Below are 20,088 nucleotides of genomic sequence, written 5' to 3' on the forward strand. Positions count from 1 at the left end.
TTTTCGACCCATACAAAAAAAATACCATGATACTAATATTCACTCACTTAAATAATTACTTTATTAAACTTCCTGTTATTTAACATAACGAAGATAAAAGTGTCGACTGACTCATACAACACTGAATGATATTTTATAGCAGCGGCAGACACACTTCCTACTCTGGGAACCTTTCACAGGACTCCGCTGGAAAGCCGAGAGACTGCTGCGCTACCGGCGGCCGCTGTATTTGGCGGTCCAGTCTACTCGTCCGGTCACTGGCTGAGAGTTTGAGCTCCTGGAGAGGCTGGTCTTCGCTGGAGTGCTGGTGATGAATCCAAAGACCTGAGAATTCAGTTTCCTGCTTTTCCATCCTTCATACTCTGAAATCAACACAAAAAACACAAGATAATGTCAAATAGCTTACACTGTTTTTTATTCACAGTGTGTGCCGCTCTTTTTGTCTTACCTTCATTTGAGGGTGCCAGCTTGTTTAAGGTTTTGCTTTTCAATGGTTTGGTTTGCAGCTCCACTCTCAGATCAGCAGCAGACGACAGATCGACTGAAAGATTCGAAAAAAAGCTGAGTTTAGAGGACGGATACGCCGCCTTTTCCACTGATGCGTCAGTGCCTTATAATAAAATTCCAAAATTTCTTCACGTTTAGGAAGATAACCTCTGGTTGAGAAACAATTTACACAACAGGCATGACTGTATTGCATATTATTGTGCAAAAGTCTTGAGCCACCCTTCATTCCTTTATATTTGGCTCGGAAAATATGAACTAAGTGCAACGATTTAATGGAACGTGCAGATGTAAAGGCAACAGCAATTACAGCAAAAACAAAAACTGGTTAGTGAAAAATTAGATTTTATGCATGTCAAACTGTGTTATCATTTTTTGTAGACTCAACTAAAGAAGTGTGTTTTTGCAACAGGCCGCTAGCAACAAAGCACCTGAAAATGCTCAGCTGTCTGTTATGTGTAGATGCAACATTGGTTCAAGCAGCCAGTGACCAAAGCAAAACTATGAGAGACCTTCATGCCTGGAGAAGTATTGCTCAAGACCACTTTAAAAATTACAAGAAAGTCTGGCTCCTTGGTAGCAATGTATAAAGAAAAGAGTGGTGACTCAACACTTGCACAGTACTGTACATGCCTGTGAGCCGGATGCAATAAATTCCCCTTCACAGTTGAGTAAAAACACTTAAACTTGCAGTTGAATTAATCAAAACAAGTGTAATGACTACAAATGTTTTGACCAAGAATAACTGACGCTAACTGAAAATGAAAGTTCACATCCTTGGTTGTCAGCATTGCCTGCCCGCCCACCTGGCAGGCTGATGACAGTACCCCATCAGCCTTGTTTGGCCGAGGGGTAAAAACCGATTGTTGACCAAGAACAACTGATGTTAACTTTAAATGAAAACTAAAATTTAAAACTAAAAAAATATAACTCTGCTCATGGCTGTTTCTAAATCTAGGGGGTACTAAGCTAAAGTTTGGTTAAGGAGGGAATTAATGGCATTTTTAAAGGTGTTTGTGCCTCAGAACATGAAGGATCTGAAGAAAGAAGCCATGGAGTTAGAAAAGCTTCTCAACCATCGGGACATTTTTAGTACCGTGTGATTCGTGCCAGTAGATGCTCAACTAATAAAAACTGCAGAAACAGAGAAGAGTAATGAAAGGCTCTCACCAGCAGAGGCGTCTCCTATGGGTGCCAGTATAACCCTCTGTCGGGCTGCTCCTGTTTCGGTTTTTTGTAAAGGTGTCATGAACGTCTTGGTGTTGGAGCTGCTCACAAAGGAATCTGAAGAAGAAACCCCATCACAAGTTGCAGTTAACCTCTTTAAGGCATTAGAAAAAATACAATTGAAGCCCTAACACACTTTTAAGCGATACCTTTCAAAAGATCAAGATCCTCTGAGGTCTTTTCTTTTAGAGGCGTCTTATCTGGTATTTTAGGAAGACCAACATCTAAAACCACGTGAGAGGAAACCAAAAGTAAGAGTAAGCAGAGGAGAAAGAGTCTTAACGCAAGCTGAAGAAGTCTTAGGTGGACGTATAATTAAGCTCATTGCTTAACAAATTTGCATCACATAAACTTTCACTTGACCTTTATTGACCTGGGAGCACCAGGTTGGGCTGGGTTGAGTTTGATCAAATCAGATTAGAAAATTTAGGCCTGCGATTGAAATCAAAGCATCCCCTAAAAGCATTAAACATTTGATTAAACTGTGAGTATATTCAACAGTACAGAGAAGGGCAGGCAGGGAAATGTGTGTCTTTCAACGGTGTAATGATAAAACTTCTAATATGCATCCATGAAGTTGTCTTGCCTCTCCTGAGAGGGATCTCCAGGCCGTGTCCTCTGGATAAACACGAGGACACTCCCAGCTTTCTGCTGGACACTTGGCCTCTTACTGAGGAGGTGCTTTTTGGATTTATGCCTGAAACAACAATGAAACAAACCCAGCTCAGGGTGAAATTTTGTACATTTGTACAGTCTGCACATTAAGAAACCAGACACCTTAACGTAATAGCAAGCTGCAATCAGGCCAAGCTAAGGTTTATTTTGTGACATATTTCCTGTGTCCTTTTATAAGTTTTGTTGTTTTCTTTCTAATATTGTAGGCTCCTTGTAGTACAATATAAAGTTCCTGTTGTCATGAATTGGTGATATATGGTAAATGGCCTGTATTTATATAGCGCTTTACTAGTCCCTAAAGACCCCAAAGCGCTTTACATATCCAGTCATCCACCCATTCACACACACATTCACACACTGGTGATGGCAAGCTACATTGTAGCCACAGCCACCCTGGGGCGCACTGACAGAGGCGAGGCTGCCGGACACTGGCGCCACCGGGCCCTCTGACCACCACCAGTAGGCAACGGGTGAAGTGTCTTGCCCAAGGACACAACGACCGAGACTGTCCAAGCCGGGGCTCGAACCGGCAACCTTCCGATTACGAGGCGAACTCCCAACTCTTGAGCCACGATATATATATAAAACTGAACGGAATTGAATATATATTGAATATATATTTTAATTTTATTGTTTAATGAAATTTAGGGCAGGTGGGATTTTTGTTTTTGGATTATGTTCACCTACCTTTGGTTCTTTTCATTGTGGCGTTTATGTGTAAACATGGTTAATTATTATTGCTATTATCATTACTGTTTTCCTCACCAGGCATATATCTGGACTGGTGGAGGTAGTGCTGCTTGGCTGACATGGTGTTGGAGTCATCTCGGCTCAGTCCGTTGTTGCTTGGCAGTTTTGATCCTCTGTTGTTCTTTGACTCTGAAAATCTGCATTATAACGTTATTTTTTAACGTTTCCTGAAACTCTGATGACGACATTTCACCTGATGATGAGGGTCTCTCACCGACAGCTGTTCCTCAGAGAAGTGATGGTGGGTTTTTTGGAGATGGAAACGCCGGTGTCTTTATCGTCACTGTCGTCCCAACTGTCCACCGACCTGAAAGATGTTTGGCCCCACCGCCGTCGTGCAGGCCGGGCATGTCTATTCTCGGCTCCTCGCTGATTTAACGCGAGGCAAATGTTAAACGAGAAATGAGTATTAAATTATTATTTTTGTTATTCTTTATATTTAAATAAAGCTGTATCCAGTGTGGAAGCGTAAATAAAGAAGATAAAAGTTTAGCTCCCTCAAAAATCCAAGCCTTATACTAATCATCCTGCCATGATTGGGTTCACTGTTTAATGCTGCAAGCCTTCACCTCAGTGATGTTTACAGGCTGACAGTGCTCTGGTGGTCTTCTTTTCACCAGACTGAGAGGCTCCTGCTGCCCCTCTGTCAGTGTGCTGGGACACACTGGTTGAAGTGTGCTCTTCTCTATATCCTCCTGAGGAAGAGGAATCTGCTGGATAGGCTGATGGAGAGACTGGCTGCAGGTCTGAGGCTCAGCGTGGGTCGTGACAAGCTCGCAGGGGTCCAGATGAGGCTTACAGAGGGACAGAGGCTTCAGATCTGCAGCTGTCTCAGAAATCTTCTTCTGGGCCTGCTGTTCTGAGTGCTTTAGTGGGGCACCAAGTGTCTGTCCTACATAGAAGTATGGATACCTCAAAGCCTGGAAAACAGTCAATGGAAAAAAGTACAACATCAGAAATTGCTACTAAAAATTGTATTTTATAAAGATTTTTACTAACTGAACTGCTTTCTTTTGTAAATTGTTATGTTATTAAATATTCTGTTTTGTTACATCCCAATTTATTTTTCTCAAGTTACTTGTGGCATGGGTGTGGTCTCTGGCAGGCTGCAGAGGAAGGGTGACGCAGCGAGCTCCCGGGGCGGCGCAGGGGCGGGGTGAACAGGTGTGCTGGGATGTGAATGTGATTGTGACTCTTTATATGTTCACTGTGACAGTTGGAGAGCGGACGTGACAGCGGAGCGGGAGTGTCTGTGTCCCATTGTAAAACCACAGTAAAACCGAATGTCAAAATAAAGAAGTGCTATCACCACGTCCGTGTCTTGTACGTGTGTAAAGGGTCCAACTTCACACTACTCTATTCTACTCAAGCTGTTTTGTAACAAGTTGTGTTTCATTCTTTGACCCATATAACAGAATTACCTTATTTTTCTATCTATACATACACATCTACCTCTACATATAAGCACATATGTGACGGCCTTTTAAATATATATGAATTCCAAAACTAAAAAAACCTTATTTCCACACAATACTACATATAGGTTCACTGTGTGCTGCTTTTATTGCGCTGTAAAGCCTGTGATTCAGAACACTATAGTTATTAACTGTTTTATCTTACTATTATAGCTAATATTAGCTTCTTAACATTTCAAGGTGCTAAAGTAATTATCCAAAATGTGAAATTCATCCAGCTAAAAGCTGAAGTTTCAGGCCTGGTTTGGATATTGTGTAGACTGTTTTCTGAAAGAGCACCTAATTAATTCTTCATATTTTTAGCTTCGATTTCGGCGTCATGCATTGAGTTACGCTGGTGGATGTTCACTCCCTCAGCACATCCAAATGTCAAGTTAAGTATTACATTAACTCTCAAGATAAGCTGATTGATTCCCACTTGGATCATATTTCTAAAATTAGAAGCACTCAAGGTACTCAAAGGTGCTCGGGATAAAAGCATTTGGACGACTCGGGTGACTTTGCAGCTCAACATTAATGAGTCGTCCTCACTTCTGTCTATTTGTTTGTTTTTCAGACAATCTATGCTGGAGTTTATCAGGATCAGAAGTGGGCTTATTATGCTTTCACTTATTTTACCATATATTTAAAAATGTTTTTTGGGGTGACAGCCAGATTTGCCTTAAAAAATACAAAGACACAGTGGATGATAAAACTATACTAACCACTCTAAGGTTTCCATTACTTCCAATCCCACAGCCGACAAAATCCAACACACACACAAAATAAATAATTTAACCTGAGAAACTGATGAACTTAAAAAGAGCTGGTAATTAGCAGAATAAGTTCCCTTTAAATGTACCTGAGAAGCACTCGGTCTTTTCTCAGGGTCCCACTGCAGCATGTCTTTCATCAGCGTGATCGCGTCATCACTGGCGTTGGGAATCAGGGACCTGAGGCTGGTGGGAGCGCACTTCGGGAAGCGGAAGTTCATTGAGGCTGCGAGGTTGAAGCCCTCAGGCCAGTCCAACTGACGGGGGGTATCATTGCAAAAGAGATGCTATTAAAGTTGGTCAGTTTTGGGATAGTCATGAATATTTATCACTAATGTGTCTGGTTCCAGTGAGTGCAGGAGGCAAGAAGCTCTACAATCCATAATCTACCAGACTTTATACTAGGGAGCGGCCAGGCTGAATACTGACTCTTTTAAAAACAACCACATCAGATGTTTGTGTTCTCAAATACACCTCCGTCGAGTGATGTGTAGAAAAATTCAGGTCTGTAGGGCATGTGTGAAAACAGCTGTATAGTAACAAAGTAATACAGATGTATTTTGATGGTTCCTCACCTTCTTCAGCGTTCCCAGCACCTGACAGATTTTTAAGATCTCGTCCACCTCGTTGTTTCCTGGGAACAAAGGTGTCAGGGTGTACAGCTCTGCCATGATGCAGCCCACTGCCCAGATGTCGATGGGAGAGCTGTAAGAGTTGGACCTGAGCAGAACCTCAGGGGCCCGGTACCTGAAATAACAGCCCAGGGGAATATATAAAGAGGGCTTTTTAAAAAAAATATAAATATAAAATGTGACCCCCTCAAAGAGGATGCTTTGATTACGACCATTTTTATTTTTATATGATAGATCAGAGATGAAGAGTAGATAAGGAAGAGGGGAGCGAGAGTGGGGAGACAGGCAGCAATAATTACTTCAGACCCTTTGGAGTTACTTCATTTTTTTGTATATTCAAGAAAAAAAAAGAAACTCTCACCATCTTGTGGACACATAATCTGTGTAAGGTGGTTGCGAGCGGATTTCTCTTGCTAGGCCAAAATCTGCGATCTTCACGAGCTCCGGGCCCATGCACAGTATGTTCTCCGGCTTCAGATCACGATGGAAATACCCTAAAAAGCCAAGAAGCATTCAAATTAACCCCTGCTGATATTCATCTGTGTAGAGATTTGCATTACTTTCTATATTAGCTTCTACAACTATAACCACGACGTGACGTAACCCCCTAATGAAGCAGGTCACAGATTTTAAACAGAGCTCGCACAAAAAAAGGATACCTTAACCATACAGCGGGAAAATAATAATAATAATGTAAAGAAAAGACAGGAGAAGTCTCTTACCGTGCTTATGCACAAATGCTAAGCCAGATAATACCTGGAACAAAATGTTCCTTATCTCATTTTCTGAAAACATCTGATCTTCTCTGGCAGCAGCAAAGTGGGAAAGGACAAAAGAAAGAAGGGATAAAGAAGAAAGAACAACATGCAAGCTTTTATGACATTAACACCAACAAATAGTAAAAACTGAGCTTTTGTTTGTTTGTTTCTGCTGAATTAAGCTTTGTTACAAGTCACACCTCCTCTTCTCACAGAAGAAGCGAGTCATTTTTGCTTGGACAAAGTCCGGTGATGGCCTACCAACAGTCCAGCATGCATCTCCTTACCAGGTTTAATATCATTTCCATAATTCTTATCTTATGTATTCCAAGCCACTACTCACAGCATTTTATTTCTTATTTATTTAGTTGTGCATGAGTTGTTAGGGAGTTATTTTTATTTTACCTTTATTAAAATACCTCTGTGAAATCACATACGTCTGTGAATAAATGACAGTCCCTGTAATATCTGAAATGTCACGTTTTTGATGACTGACTCAGGGAACGGCTTGTTTCTGTAAAAACCGAGCCCGACACACGATGACTCAAATAAAACCCAAATAATTCTCACATTCACAGCGGTGATTAAAAACACACAGAAATAGCTAGGAGGCTAACGCATCACACATGCTGCGATTTTGCTTTCACAGAAATTCACAATTCTGATTTTCTTACCGTTCTTTCATGAGCTGATAGAGGTTTTCTTTCATATACTCAAAGACAAAGTAGAGGTAGTCATTTTCTCTGATGACTTCCTTCAGTTTCACCACATTGGCATGGTTCAGCTTCTTCAGTGACTATTTGGGAAACACATGTGGGAGCAACCTCAGCTGATTTTCAAAGAGGATCAGTGTGAATTAGACTGCAAAACTACTACAAGTGTAGTTCAAGCTGCTAAATAAGTTATCTAGCTCATAGGCTCAGGTAGCATTTATATAAAGCTAGCTCATTCATGTATGCCAAGTTATACTACAATTAAAAAGGTCATGAGAACAATTTAAAGGTGACATCTAACTCTTTTAGAGAAATAAAATGAACGCTCATTTACAACTTACCTCTACTGTGGATTTTGTAAATAGATTTTATTTAAGCACGTAAATTAGATTCTTACCTTCACTTCTCTTAGGTTTAAGCATTCGTCCCAGGAATAAAACTTCCTCTTCATCCTGTTGGAGTGGAATAAATCAGATTTCTATCTTAAATCAGCTTTGCTTGCTAGGAGAGCATGGAGAAATATTGATCTATCCGCATGATCAACTAATGCTAAGCCCAAATGAATCCAAATCTGTTAAGACTTTGAGACAAATTCTGGATAATTTTCTGTGTTTAAGGGGTGCCTGGCTCTCAGAAAACACCTGTATCTCAACCTCAAACACCTCCATATCAGTTTAATGGTAATTCTATGCTACAGTAAACAAGTCGATGCTCCCCTCTTATCTCTGTCTCACCGTGTCATAGAGAGCAGCAAAACACTCTCAATGACCCAAAACCTTACAGGTATTGCCTTAAAACCCGCTGATGGCACAGACATTTGGAAACTTTAACTGAAAGATCTTGGTGCTCCATCAGCAATCCACCCAGAAGACCAAGGTGATTAGGACAGATTTCAAGAAGAAAAGAGATGACCTGAAATCTGTGAACATAAAAGGCAAGGCTGTGGAAACAGTGCCTTGATTTTCCAGGTCTGCATACACACAGCAAAATACAACAATGCCTCCACTTTCAGAGAAGAAGAACAACAACTACGGGAGGTCTACCAATTGGAAAGTCGGTGGCTCAATTCACCAGCAGTTCCAGTCTAAATGTTTAAGTATCCTTTATGCGTCCATTGAAATGTTTGCAAAGTGCTTTGAGTGCTCAGTTAGAGCAGAAAAGTGCTATATAAGTACCAGTCTATTCACTTAAAACATAACCACTTTGTTGTGGACCAGAGGGCTTTGCAGGGACTGTGGAGGACATGACTGGAGCACAGCTGGAGCTGCCTGCAGCTGAGGACATGTACTTGTCTAGATGTCTGAGCAGGATCTCGAAGACTTAAGGAGACCCAACTTACGCTGCTCAACACCTCTTTGAACTGTTTCCCTCTGGCAGAGGTTACAGGACTTTCCACTCACACACCACAAGGATGAAAAACAGCTTCTGCTAATGCTGACATCTACTACTGCTTGTATTAATTCTTGTATTCCCGTTTATTACACAACTCTATACACTTGTAGCAGCCACTTGGGCTTTAATCAGCTTAACCTTCTGAGACTAAACAACACAGTGAATCCCTGACACGTTTACTGGTGCTCCACGCACTCACCTCTTTATGGCCACCAGCTCACCAGTCTCATTGCTCTTGCCCAGGAGCACACTGCCATACGTGCCGTCCCCGAGCTGCTTGAGTGTGGTGTAGCGGTTAATCATCCACACAGAGCCCTGGCTCTCCTTCAGTGAGGAACCCTGACAATCCCAGACGCTGGTCATTTTGAGCCCATAAACAATCGTCCACAGGTCAACAACTGATAGGCTGATGTGTCCTGCTACTGTGAGGCTGCCCTAAAGCTTTCACTGCAGAAACACAGGCATGAAACATCCATTCATCCTTTATGTTCCTCTCTGCAGACGGGTGATGTAGGGTAAGGCTTACCTTAAGAGGAAGACTGGAAAAGCCCTGCCCACTCAACTCTGCCTCACCTATCCTCCAGCTAAGTCTTTCATGGTGGTAGAGGAAGGGCGAGAGGAAATGGATTAAAGTTTTCATGGGATTAAGAAAGTCTGACACAAAGCAGACTAACAGTGGAGGCCTGCTTCGAGTCTGAGGAGTGTGAAAGTGGGGCACATTTGGTGTAGAATCTTCAAGTAAACAGCAAAATCAAACACCAGTATAATTTAATCTTTTTCAAAAAACTGTTAGCACACAGGCTCATTATGTTTAATTTGGTAGGCTTCCTTAACTTTTTCAGCAAAATGAATTCATGATTTGTTGCTAAAAAACACACTGGAAGGCATCGTAGCCCAACAACAACAAATCATCTACCATGTGGAGCACACCTTCAACTCCAGAGCCCCGGGTTTCATTTGAAACCCAATTAACCTACATTCACAGTGGGTAGAAGCAGGATGTTGGTCATTATTTAACAAATTAAGGTCAGTGTGTATTTTTAACTGACATAAGATGTGATTAAATGAGGGCCTGTAGTAATTATAGCCCCATGATTAAATACGGTATCATCCATCCATGGCTTCATGAACCTTGCTTTGTGCACTGGTGCATAGCCTTGTTGGAACGGGGAGGGGCCATCCTCGAATTTTTCCGACAGATTTGGGAGCATGAAATTGTCCAAAATGTGTTGGTACTCTGAAGTATTAGAAGTTGGGAACTCGGGGGCCAAGCCCAACTCCTGAAAAACAACCCATAATCCCCCTCCACCAGACTTTGGTGGAGGGGGATTATGAGGTGTTTTGAGATGTTCAGAGATAGTCATTTGTTGAAGACTTAACTTGAGACAGAAAGGCCCACAAACAAACAGCAGCTGAAAGCCGCTGCAGTGCAGGCCCAGCAGAGCATTAAAGAGGAGGAAACCCAACATCTGGTGATGCCCATGACTTCAAGATGCAAAGGGTTTTCAACCAAGTATTAGAAATAAACATTTTATTTTCAGTTATTCAGTTAGTCCAATTACTTTTGAGTCCCTGAATTGAAGGGATTTTGTTAAAAATGCTTTAGTTCCTCACATTTTTATGCAGTATTTTTGTTCAGCCCACTGACTTAAAGCTGACAGTCTGCACTTCAACTGCATCTGAGTTGTTTCATTTAAAATTCATTATGGTAATGGTACAAAACCAAAATTAGAACAATATACAGACCAAACTGTTTTTCTTTTGCTCCCCTTATAAATTGTAAATAAACTTATATTGCTTGCTATTTATTGCTCATATTTGGTTACGGTATTTTGTTTTATAATCATTTTACTGTTATCACAATTTTATATATGACTTTATTATTTAGTGAGTTGTCTAGGCGTGCCTGAGAAGGCAACCTTGAACTTTAAATCAGCTAATCAAGTATAGCGTTTTATTTTTATCGACCTGTTCTCAGAACTTTTTGATTACATCATGTATTTTCCACCAATGTCACAGTGTTGAATTTATAATTAAATGTTACATAACAGCATAATTCCAGTGGAAATTTAGCTTTGACTTTTCTCTGTGTTTGTGGTAAAAGACTGGGATTAAAACAGGACAAGAGTTTGTGCCTTAAAATAATACCTGTTAACTTTATAGCGTAATTATTCTCCTTCATTTAGCAACCTTTTCAAATACCTCTAAAAACTATTTTTGTACAGCTGCCTTTTTGATATGTTTTCCACGTGTATTCTCGAAGTTCATAAAAAAATACAGGAGAAAACAAACGATACTGAAGAAAATGTGAGCTCTGTTTCGAACTTTACACCACTTAAACCATTAATATTATCGTCTAAAAATCTTACCATTATATTTCAGATACTATTGGCACAGGTTTGTAACAGAGTTAGCTAGCTAGCTAGAAAGCATGTCTAGCTACAAATTTCAACTCTATCATAAAAAAATATATATCACATAATAAATAAAAAATAGACATTTTATTTATTAATTATTCTGCGTTGCATAACTTGAGTATCAGTAAGATTAAAGTGTAGCTACCTCAGGAGTCATTTCACTGCTGGAGATAACACAGAGATGCTAGCTTTCAGCAGCTAGCTGTCGCTTAGGCAACAAGACTTCCAAAATAAAAGTCAAGAGAACTCGGATATGGGCAGACCTATGATTAGGCTTGTATTAGAAGTATATCCAATATAATTAAATTAGTTAATGTGTAATAAAAACTTTTTTTTGTTAGTTCAGTTTTATTTTTCTTCACATTTTTCGTCACAATCTTATTTAAATTTCTACGATACTTTATTGTATATATGTATTTATGTATGTATGTATTTATTTATTATATATTTACTTTTTATTAAGATATCTAAATTTTATTTTACTGAGCAACAGGCTAGTCTACTTATACTTATTTTGTTATATACTTGTGTCTAATTGCAATAATTAAAGGAGTTTCCAGCTCTGAGATAAATTTAAAAGAAATCCATCTTACTTCACAAATGCTGTGATGTCATGTCAATATTTAAACAGAAAACCAAAAGGAACAAGATAATGCTGTTAACAATCGGCAAGATTTAAATCTGAATATTTTTGATTATTTATTGAGATTTGCAATAAATATTTTTGTTTTATTTTGTTTTTTTTGAGTTTGACAAAACAACCTAATAACTTTTAGTTCACTCACATGACATCATCTTTATCAGCACATGGCACACACAAGTTTATATTTCCATTACCCAGATCCTTGCATAATCTGACCCCTCACATTTACATATGATCAATATTTCAATATTTAATGATATTTAATATCAATATTTCACATGTAGTAAAACCAGAAAAAGAAGATCACACACAGGAAAAATACACAGACACTATATGACAAAGGGAAGGCAGGACTATTTATATACAGAAGGCTAATTGGCAAAGTAGAAACAGGAGGGGAAAGAGGTGAACATAATCAAGACAAACACAGGACACTAACTGTCAAACGAAAACAATAAATAACAAGAAAATTAAACACAGTGACAAGAAAAGTCACAATGAACAAGATACAAAAGCACATGAGGGAAACTCAGAAGAAAAAAAAAGAAAACTGGTACACGAAATAATGAAACCAAGGTAAGGACTCAAAATAAAACCACACAACAACACAACCCCCCAAAAACATCAAGAATAGACTCTTCAGATGCCCAAACTCAGATATGTTAACTCTGGGCAAACTCAAAAATGTGATGCGTCCCACGCACCATGTCACTTTGCTGACCCTTCCATCCCTCCCACACAATAAATGCACTTGAGACTATCCCAGAACCTATACAATGTAAAAGGACATTGTTAAGTCAAAACAACAGCATGGAACCTACAAGGTTCATAATGTAAAAACATACTGGTGCTTGTCTTTTGGGGTTCAATTGTGGCTCAGAGTAGAGGGTTTCAAACTATGCTACAGATCTTCTTTACTAATGCACATCATGCTGTTGCAGAAACAGCCTCCCAGAGGAAGAAGCACTTCTATCACTGGCTTACTGTTTCACAAGTGCTCCATCTAGTGGTCCAATTTGCTCTCTGCACCTGTTTGTGTAGTCAGAATGTTTTCTGATCCGATTATTCAAGTCACAAAGCTCCCCAGTTATCAGACACTTAATTCAAGTGCCCCACACTGACTGTAGTGCTGTTCATGAAGCCTTCATACGATGAAGGTAAAAGTTAGACAGCCTCGAAGTGCCAATGGTGCTAAATATTTGGCACTTTTTAAATCATCACATTTCAAAAGTGCAACAAGGTCAATTTTACAGCCATTCTCAGTGCCAGAATCAAATTGATATGTCATAGTTTTAATAGTAAAACCGTACTGATTTAATGTCTATGTCAGAGTAACAGGAAGAAGCATTTGTAGCCTGGATGTTTTTAAGTTAAGGTTCTCGTAATTTAAAAACTTAAAAACGTGGATTTCTGAGTACAATTTAAAGGATTGCATCACTGTGTGGGACAGAAGGCTGTTCAAAACAAGTTATAAAGGTCTGATTAAATATATAAATACATTTTGATACAAGACTCATCTTCTTGCTGTGGTTTCTCCTGTGAGTCCTATTTTAACTGAAAAATGTTGGAAAATTCAGAAAATCATCATAGCATGAAGGTCATATTTTGCATGGCTTAAATATGTTATAGTTTTTATATTATATGGAACTCCCCCAAATTATGTTGTTTAGACTCACAATACAAAAAACTGTTTATGAGAAAATAAAGGAAGCATTAAAAAACATTATTCATGTTGTGATAATGTGATGAACCATGAGAAAGAGGAACCAGTGCAGGAGCAAACAGGTCATACACTGTCATGCACGTATAATAAAAATCCAGGACATTTTGCCAAAAGGTAAAATTCACAAACACATTAAATCTGTTTGTGAATTTTGTTATGCACAAGGTTATCAATCATAAACACAAGGAAAAACAGGAAAAACGCTAAACGCAGGAGAAAAATGGCTAGCATTCAAAACTGTTTGTACTGTTCAAACAACATTATTTGATCTGGGAATACTCAAAAAACTGAAAAATTTAAAGTACTTATATTTTTTATCGGTGGATTTAATTCTTAATGCACTGGCATCCACATATACATTTAATGTTGCTGCTGGTAAGAGTGGAGTTCATTTTCAGAACTTTATACACGGTTTATAAATAACAGTCTCATTTTTACCTGGTATAATGGGCCTTAATTTATTATACATATATAATTGATACAAATTGTGTATGTAGTTATATTTTCTACAGGTAAACAGTTTTTTAGCACCAGCTGAGGTGACAGAGAGGGGACTGTGCCACCACATCCTCTCCCTTGTTGACACGCCCCTGCTTAAGACACTAGCTCCCACTGTTAAAACATACAGTAGTGCCTAATATATATTTTTTAAATCATAGAAACAATGTTAAGAGTTAAAGTGCCATTTTGGTAATATCTTTCTAATATCCTTGTGTGCGCCACAGATCGTGTCAGAGGAATGTTTGCAGGGCCAAATAAAGAAACGCTTTGGTGCCGTGTCTTAAAATAGAGATTACGGTCTAGAGAGCAGGAGCCACCAACTGATTTAGAGATACAAGCATGAAATGTGAGGAATGAAAACCATGACCAGCATTCTCGAAATGGCCATACTGTAGTAATGTGACGTGCCGTGCATTGCACCTAACAACTGTGCAGTGAGATTGTTGCCTGTCTGTGAGGCGCATAGACGCGTTTTTTTCCAAGGTTGTGCTTTTGGTTACTTACGGTAAGGTGGACCCGCAGTGTCCACTAAAGGATCAGGTGATCCACTAACTACGAAGCGAAGGCTGACTGGGGAAAATGCAAAATGACATATAGCAAATGTCGGAGCATAATTCATTCACGTTTTCGGCTCAAATTCGGACCTGAATCGCATCGCTGGAGCTCCAATGTGACGATGGCTCGTTAGGGCTCGTGGCACAACGGCGATTTTTTTTGATATTTTAATTTATGAAAAATCACATTCACAGACACATATTGGTTTCAACATGGGGCTGTGCTACAGTCTGCGTCCCCGGCTCTTCGGGGACCTGAGCGGCTCTATCTCCAACGCTACCTCGGACTCGGACCAGCCTCCGGATGCCGCCGTGCCGACACGCGCCGGGGGAGCTCGCCAGGAGGACACCGGGGGATGCGGGGAGACTTCGTCGCTACGCGGCGGCCTGGTGCGCCCCGGGGACCCTGCCAGGCTCCCGGCCGGGGAGCACCGCCGTGGAGACACCGGTACCGACGGTGTGCTCATACAGAACGGAGGCGGCGGAGGTGGAGGCAGCGGTAAAGGGACGGGGAAGGACCGCGGCCGCCGCTTACAGCTGCTGCAAAAAACAAGCACCCAAAAGCAGAAAAACTGTGACAAACTGCTGGTGGAGGAGAAGGAGGCCGAGAAGGAGGCGAAGAAAGTCAGTAAGAATATAGACAGGGTGCTCAAGGAGCTCAAACGGGAGTACAAACAGACGCATCGGCTGCTGCTGCTCGGTAGGTTGTGTACCTCTGTTTTATTATTAGAAACCAAAAAACGCACTGGCCTTTCCAGAAATTATGTCACTGCTCTAGCGAGGCCTGTTGCCACATCTGTTGGCTTGACTGTGAAGACTAAACTCCCTGCGGCTGTCAATGACAAGTGATGAAGATGGACGTTTAGACTACCGGATCCTTGCTGTCACAGTTACATTCAGGGTTATGGGGATTTTTGAATAGCCAATTAAGCGAAATGTCGACTGTTAATCAGGGACCAACATAAACATTACATGGGCACACAGACACTTCTTAGCTGGAGGCTATACTGGGCCGTATTTGCCTTGTGTAGTAGCCTCTATCATAGTATGAGTGTGGCATATGTCCAAGGCGACAGAAAACAAATATTTCTTTTATTAGCTGGCACATTTGGACTCTGGAGTGTCCTATAAGTGCAGCTGACTTTCTCTGTAAAGATAATCTAAAGATGCCTTAGCTTTGGCTGTTTGGTTATTCCCACTCAGCACTTATGTGGAGGAGCTGGGGCACTTTTTAAAGTCATACCCACCAACAAATATACTGTAATACAGGCTGCTTTAGTAATGCTCTAGTGTCTATTAAATTAGATGTTATACCTAAAACAAGTGGTTTTCACACATTTTTGTACCCAAGGCACCCCAAGATTTCAAGGCGTACGTCAGTTTGTATTTGCAGAAAAAAGCCCACATGTTGAAATGTTGTTAATTCTTCTTTAAATTCTGAAGACGCTTTGGATCACAGATGTGCAGCATCTGCACTTAAATGACACCTACAGTTTAGATCGTTGTAGTTTGGCCCACAAAGGGAAGCAATTCATCAATCGGACTGCTTGTTCACTAATACACTGCATTTACATCTCATTTATTGCTTTTTGTGCTACGGGAATAATATTGTAAGTTTGAGACAAAATCACAAGGCACACAATGTGACAACCACTCCTGTAATTATATAACCGGAGACAACAGGTACATCTAGTTACAGTAGTCTTTTTTCCCCTCCCTCCAGTAAATGAATCCATAAAGTGTGTAAGGTGACCTTAGTGTACAAATATGTACTGCATAGAGATCATTTAGCTTCTTGCTGCTGTGCCTTGTTCAAGTACAGTTTAGTGTACACACAGAATATAGCTCGCTGGTTTGCTCAATAAATGTTGGGACTCATGTGGTGCAGTATAGTAAAGCGTTCCACTCTGCAATATAGTGACTAGAGTTGGCTTCTTGTGATAGACTATAATATGCAAATATGGTTCATAACAATTAGAGTCTGTCTGATATGGGAGCCACAGCAGGCAGAGATTTATATTATATATTTTAAAGATATATCGACCATTTTAAAGTTATCCCAAACTTATTTTTCTACCTCTATATTCTGTTTTTTAAATGTTAATTGGACGACACAGCATATCTGTGATCAAGTGACCAATATATCAGTTCGGTTCTTATAAAAAGACTACTTAGCTTTTGGTTATAGGACCATGTTTGCTCTAGCAATCATGTATGAGAGAGTATTTTATAATATTATTTGTTAAAAATTTACTTTTGGCTAAACTGTTACATGTTTACAGTAAAGGGGTTTCAATAACTATGTTATTTTGCTTTAATAAACAGCGGAGGAGTGTATAGGAGCCTGTGATGTAGAGTGAGCTCACTTTAGGGATTTCCAATAAAATAGCTCGATTAACACTGACAAATGTAAATGGTGTAATTGTGAAAGATGAATCGAGATAAGGTGATTTGCATCAGGCACTGCATGCTAAATTTGGCTCCTGTGATTCTTTAAAGTTTTATTTTTAAGTGCGTTATCTGCCCAGAGACACCAAAAATAGTCTGTCTTTGAAAAAAAAAGTTAACCAATTGAATAAATGGTTCAAATAATATTTTAAAGCATATTATGGTGACTTGTAGTATTAGATCATATTTACTCTGGAGTTCTCTATATGTGTATAATATAATAAAAAATGACCTTTTTGCTAACTGTTGCACATTTAGAGTCTGCATTTTAAATAACCAAACAAATATGATAAAATTATCCACTCAGAGTACAAACTTACAGACTGATCCCAGTTCTGACCTTCGGTTTGATGGTTACACCTTCATTTATGAAGAATTTACAAGTTCACATAGATTTGTCAGCCTTTGTAAGTGATCAGTTTAATAAATAATTGGGGGTTATGGCCCTTTGTATACAGTAAATTATTATAGTGTGGAAAAAAAACCCATAACCAGCAAATTCATATTTAAATAAGTATGTGGGACACGTATTGATTTTAAACGTGTTTATATAAACCACAGGACTTGTATACTTAACCAGACCATCACTGGGTCCCATAGATGGATTGTTTATATGATTTCCAGTCTTATGCTCAGAATGATGGCGATTTTGGGCTGGACCTCTTCACCAGCGGAAATGGCTTAGAGCTCATTTCGACCACCTCGCAGAGCATTCAGCGCAGAAACGAAAATGTAACACCCATCTTTGAATTCAGCCCTCCAGCTGCTTTTGAGATTACACTTTAATTAATACTGTCATATTTTATATAGATGTATCTTGTAATTTGTGTTATTTCACCCCTCTACTGTAAAAGAAAACTTGCACAGCACTTGATTTTTTTTTTTCAAGAGAGAAAATCTTGACCAGGAGCAGAAGCTTAAAGGTGGCCAGGGCTAACCTGATTATAAAAGACTTAGATGTCGACACATTTACAATAAAAACAGAACTGATGCTCTTTTGTTTTTCGCAGTTTCATGCCAGGCTTGATGCTGTATCGCATGCATTTCCTCTACTTCGAAAAGTGCACTGCTTCTTTCCTCGATTATTATAAATGGCTGCCAGTTTAATTTCCTGAGTAAACAGCTCCCACTAATTACACACAGGAAGAAATGGCTCATCCTAATGAAGCCGCACAGGCCACTGTCATACATTCTTCCATGGAAGCTTACAGCATGTTTGACCTGTGTTACTTCAGCGTGATCTGCCTCCATAGGATCACAGTTATTTTTGGGAGCTGGCTGACTCTCCTGGTACACCCAGCAGCCCTTGCGGGCCACCTCTGGCTTCTCCCGAGAGGCCTCTGGGGCTTTATATCCTGCCAGTCTCCAGCAGGACTCCTGTTGCAGTGGACTGAGGTGGTTTGTGTTCCTCTGAAAGTGGACACCTTTCAAATAGTGTTACATTTCAACGCAACGTATGGTGCCTAATCTGGGTCACTTTATCTGTTTGTATTTGCTGCAGTAATTTAGTGAAATAACAATGATTAAGAGGAACGAATGCGGACCATAAATGGGCTGCCGTGCTAGGCTTTGAGCACGCTTTGGTAATATTTATACAATCAGGTAAATGTTCGGATGCTGTGTTAGGCTTTTTCTTCATATGGTAACAGCTGATGAGTAATATTTTAATTCAGCACTAACTTGGAAAATATGATGTTAACCTGCTGAAGTGAAGCTGAAACAGTTTCTTTTCCTAAAAGTAAATAATTTTTCTTCATTTTCCAAGATTTTATGTTCGAATACAGAAATAAAGATAATTTCTTGTGGAGCTGAGACATTTCATCATTTAAAAAAAAAGTATTTTAGCAAAACTTCACACGTTCAAGCTTTTTTTAAATACAGATATTTGTGAGATTCATTCATTGGTCTTCTGTGATAGCAGGTTGACTTTCTTTATGTTCTTTAGATCGTTGACAAGTGGAAAAATGTGACTCATAATGACGGATAATGGAAATAGAAGTGATTCATATTTGTTTATGTATATAGTAGGGACGTTGCATGCACTATATTTAAATAAAATATATATGTAGTCATAATTGTAGGACTTCTAGCCACAAATAATTTGCAAATTAGGTGTAAAATAAACATAAAGAAATAATAAAATGGAACAGATTTAAAAAAAAAAAAAAAAAAACAGTCCCTGAGAAGAGTGATCACAGATTTGCCTTAGTTTTTCCTCGGTGTTAAAAGTTGTAAAATCAGTCATGTCTTTATTTCTTATGGCAGGGTTTTCCAGCTCTCTGGACCTTTTAACCTCGAAAGGGGACTGATCAAATTTTCTTTTATTTAACCAGGAAGTCCCATCGAGAGCAAACCTTTTACAGGAAAGGCCACCATCAAGGAAGCATACAAAGTCAGATCGTTAAAAACTGCGTAATAGTGCAAAATGTACAAATACCCTCAACATAAAAGACAAAACAACCACTTTCTTTGTAGTGCCTTTGGATGCAACAAAAAGTATATATGAGTGTTTAAGTGTAGATCTTTCTGCAAAGCATCAATAGTGGAATTTTAAAATCAATTTTATGGAGCAGATCTGTGACTAGTTTGTTCAGACATTTAAAAATTGCAATTTGACAAAATAAGTCAGCCTGTGAAGGTAAATCACTTCTGATCCAATATTTTTGACCTCCTGAGACCCGAGTTCCTGTTTGGGATCTATTTGGGATTAGTTGGATACCTGATAAGAATAAAAACTAAGCTTTCATCCTTGAACAGGAAGTTGTAACTTTGTTACATAACTGTTACATACTAAAAAAGTTTTTCCTCATATGGGAAGTTTTCTTTAAATAGCATAGCAAAGTTTAAGGCACTGCCGGTTTTCAGGAGGTTAAAGCTTGCTTGTGTAGTTTACTGACGACGTTACACAGAAATATAAATGAAAT

The 20,088-nt window shown here is 39.4% G+C and overlaps 2 protein-coding genes across 4 annotated transcripts in view; one reads left to right on the top strand and one right to left on the bottom strand.

Annotated features, from left to right (window-relative positions):
• Positions 1 to 38: 38 nt before the first annotated feature.
• On the bottom strand, positions 39 to 11,522 carry LOC113010901 (serine/threonine-protein kinase MAK-like). 3 transcript variants are annotated; one of them, XM_026150170.1, is made up of 17 exons: positions 11,441 to 11,522; positions 9,405 to 9,468; positions 9,078 to 9,325; positions 7,884 to 7,938; positions 7,448 to 7,569; positions 6,738 to 6,820; positions 6,377 to 6,509; positions 5,959 to 6,130; positions 5,473 to 5,640; positions 3,726 to 4,076; positions 3,371 to 3,525; positions 3,172 to 3,293; positions 2,318 to 2,428; positions 1,881 to 1,955; positions 1,675 to 1,788; positions 449 to 541; positions 39 to 362 (listed from the first exon to the last, which is right to left on the bottom strand). In XM_026150170.1, exons 3-17 carry the CDS (start codon positions 9,239 to 9,241, stop codon positions 211 to 213), a joined length of 2,070 nt encoding a protein of 689 aa, XP_026005955.1. In that variant the 5' UTR covers positions 9,242 to 9,325; positions 9,405 to 9,468; positions 11,441 to 11,522; the 3' UTR covers positions 39 to 210. The 3 variants fall into 3 exon arrangements, with proteins under 3 accessions (XP_026005955.1, XP_026005956.1, XP_026005957.1); XM_026150171.1 differs by lacking the exon at positions 2,318 to 2,428; XM_026150172.1 differs by lacking the exons at positions 1,881 to 1,955; positions 2,318 to 2,428.
• A 3,159-nt stretch (positions 11,523 to 14,681) lies between these two features.
• Positions 14,682 to 20,088, top strand: part of gnal2 (guanine nucleotide binding protein (G protein), alpha activating activity polypeptide, olfactory type 2) — a 54,052-nt gene continuing 48,645 nt past the window's right edge. Inside the window, exon 1 of the mRNA XM_026148654.1 lies at positions 14,682 to 15,416. Coding sequence (XP_026004439.1) covers positions 14,930 to 15,416 — 487 coding nt within the window. The 5' untranslated portion in view covers positions 14,682 to 14,929. The remainder of the gene's footprint in view (positions 15,417 to 20,088) is intronic.

Source organism: Astatotilapia calliptera, chromosome 18, assembly GCF_900246225.1.
Source record: "Astatotilapia calliptera chromosome 18, fAstCal1.2, whole genome shotgun sequence".
Taxonomy (NCBI): Eukaryota; Metazoa; Chordata; class Actinopteri; order Cichliformes; family Cichlidae; genus Astatotilapia; species Astatotilapia calliptera.

Coding starts and splice junctions, on each gene's coding strand:
- LOC113010901 (XM_026150170.1), bottom strand. CDS start 9,241: ATGACCAGCGTCTGGGATTGTCAGGGTTCCTCACTGAAGGAGAGCCAG. Junction 7,939..9,077: donor GAGCTGGTGGCCATAAAGAG/GTGAGTGCGTGG, acceptor CCACTCCAACAG/GATGAAGAGGAAGTTTTATT. Junction 6,131..6,376: donor GATTATGTGTCCACAAGATG/GTGAGAGTTTCT, acceptor CTGTTATTTCAG/GTACCGGGCCCCTGAGGTTC.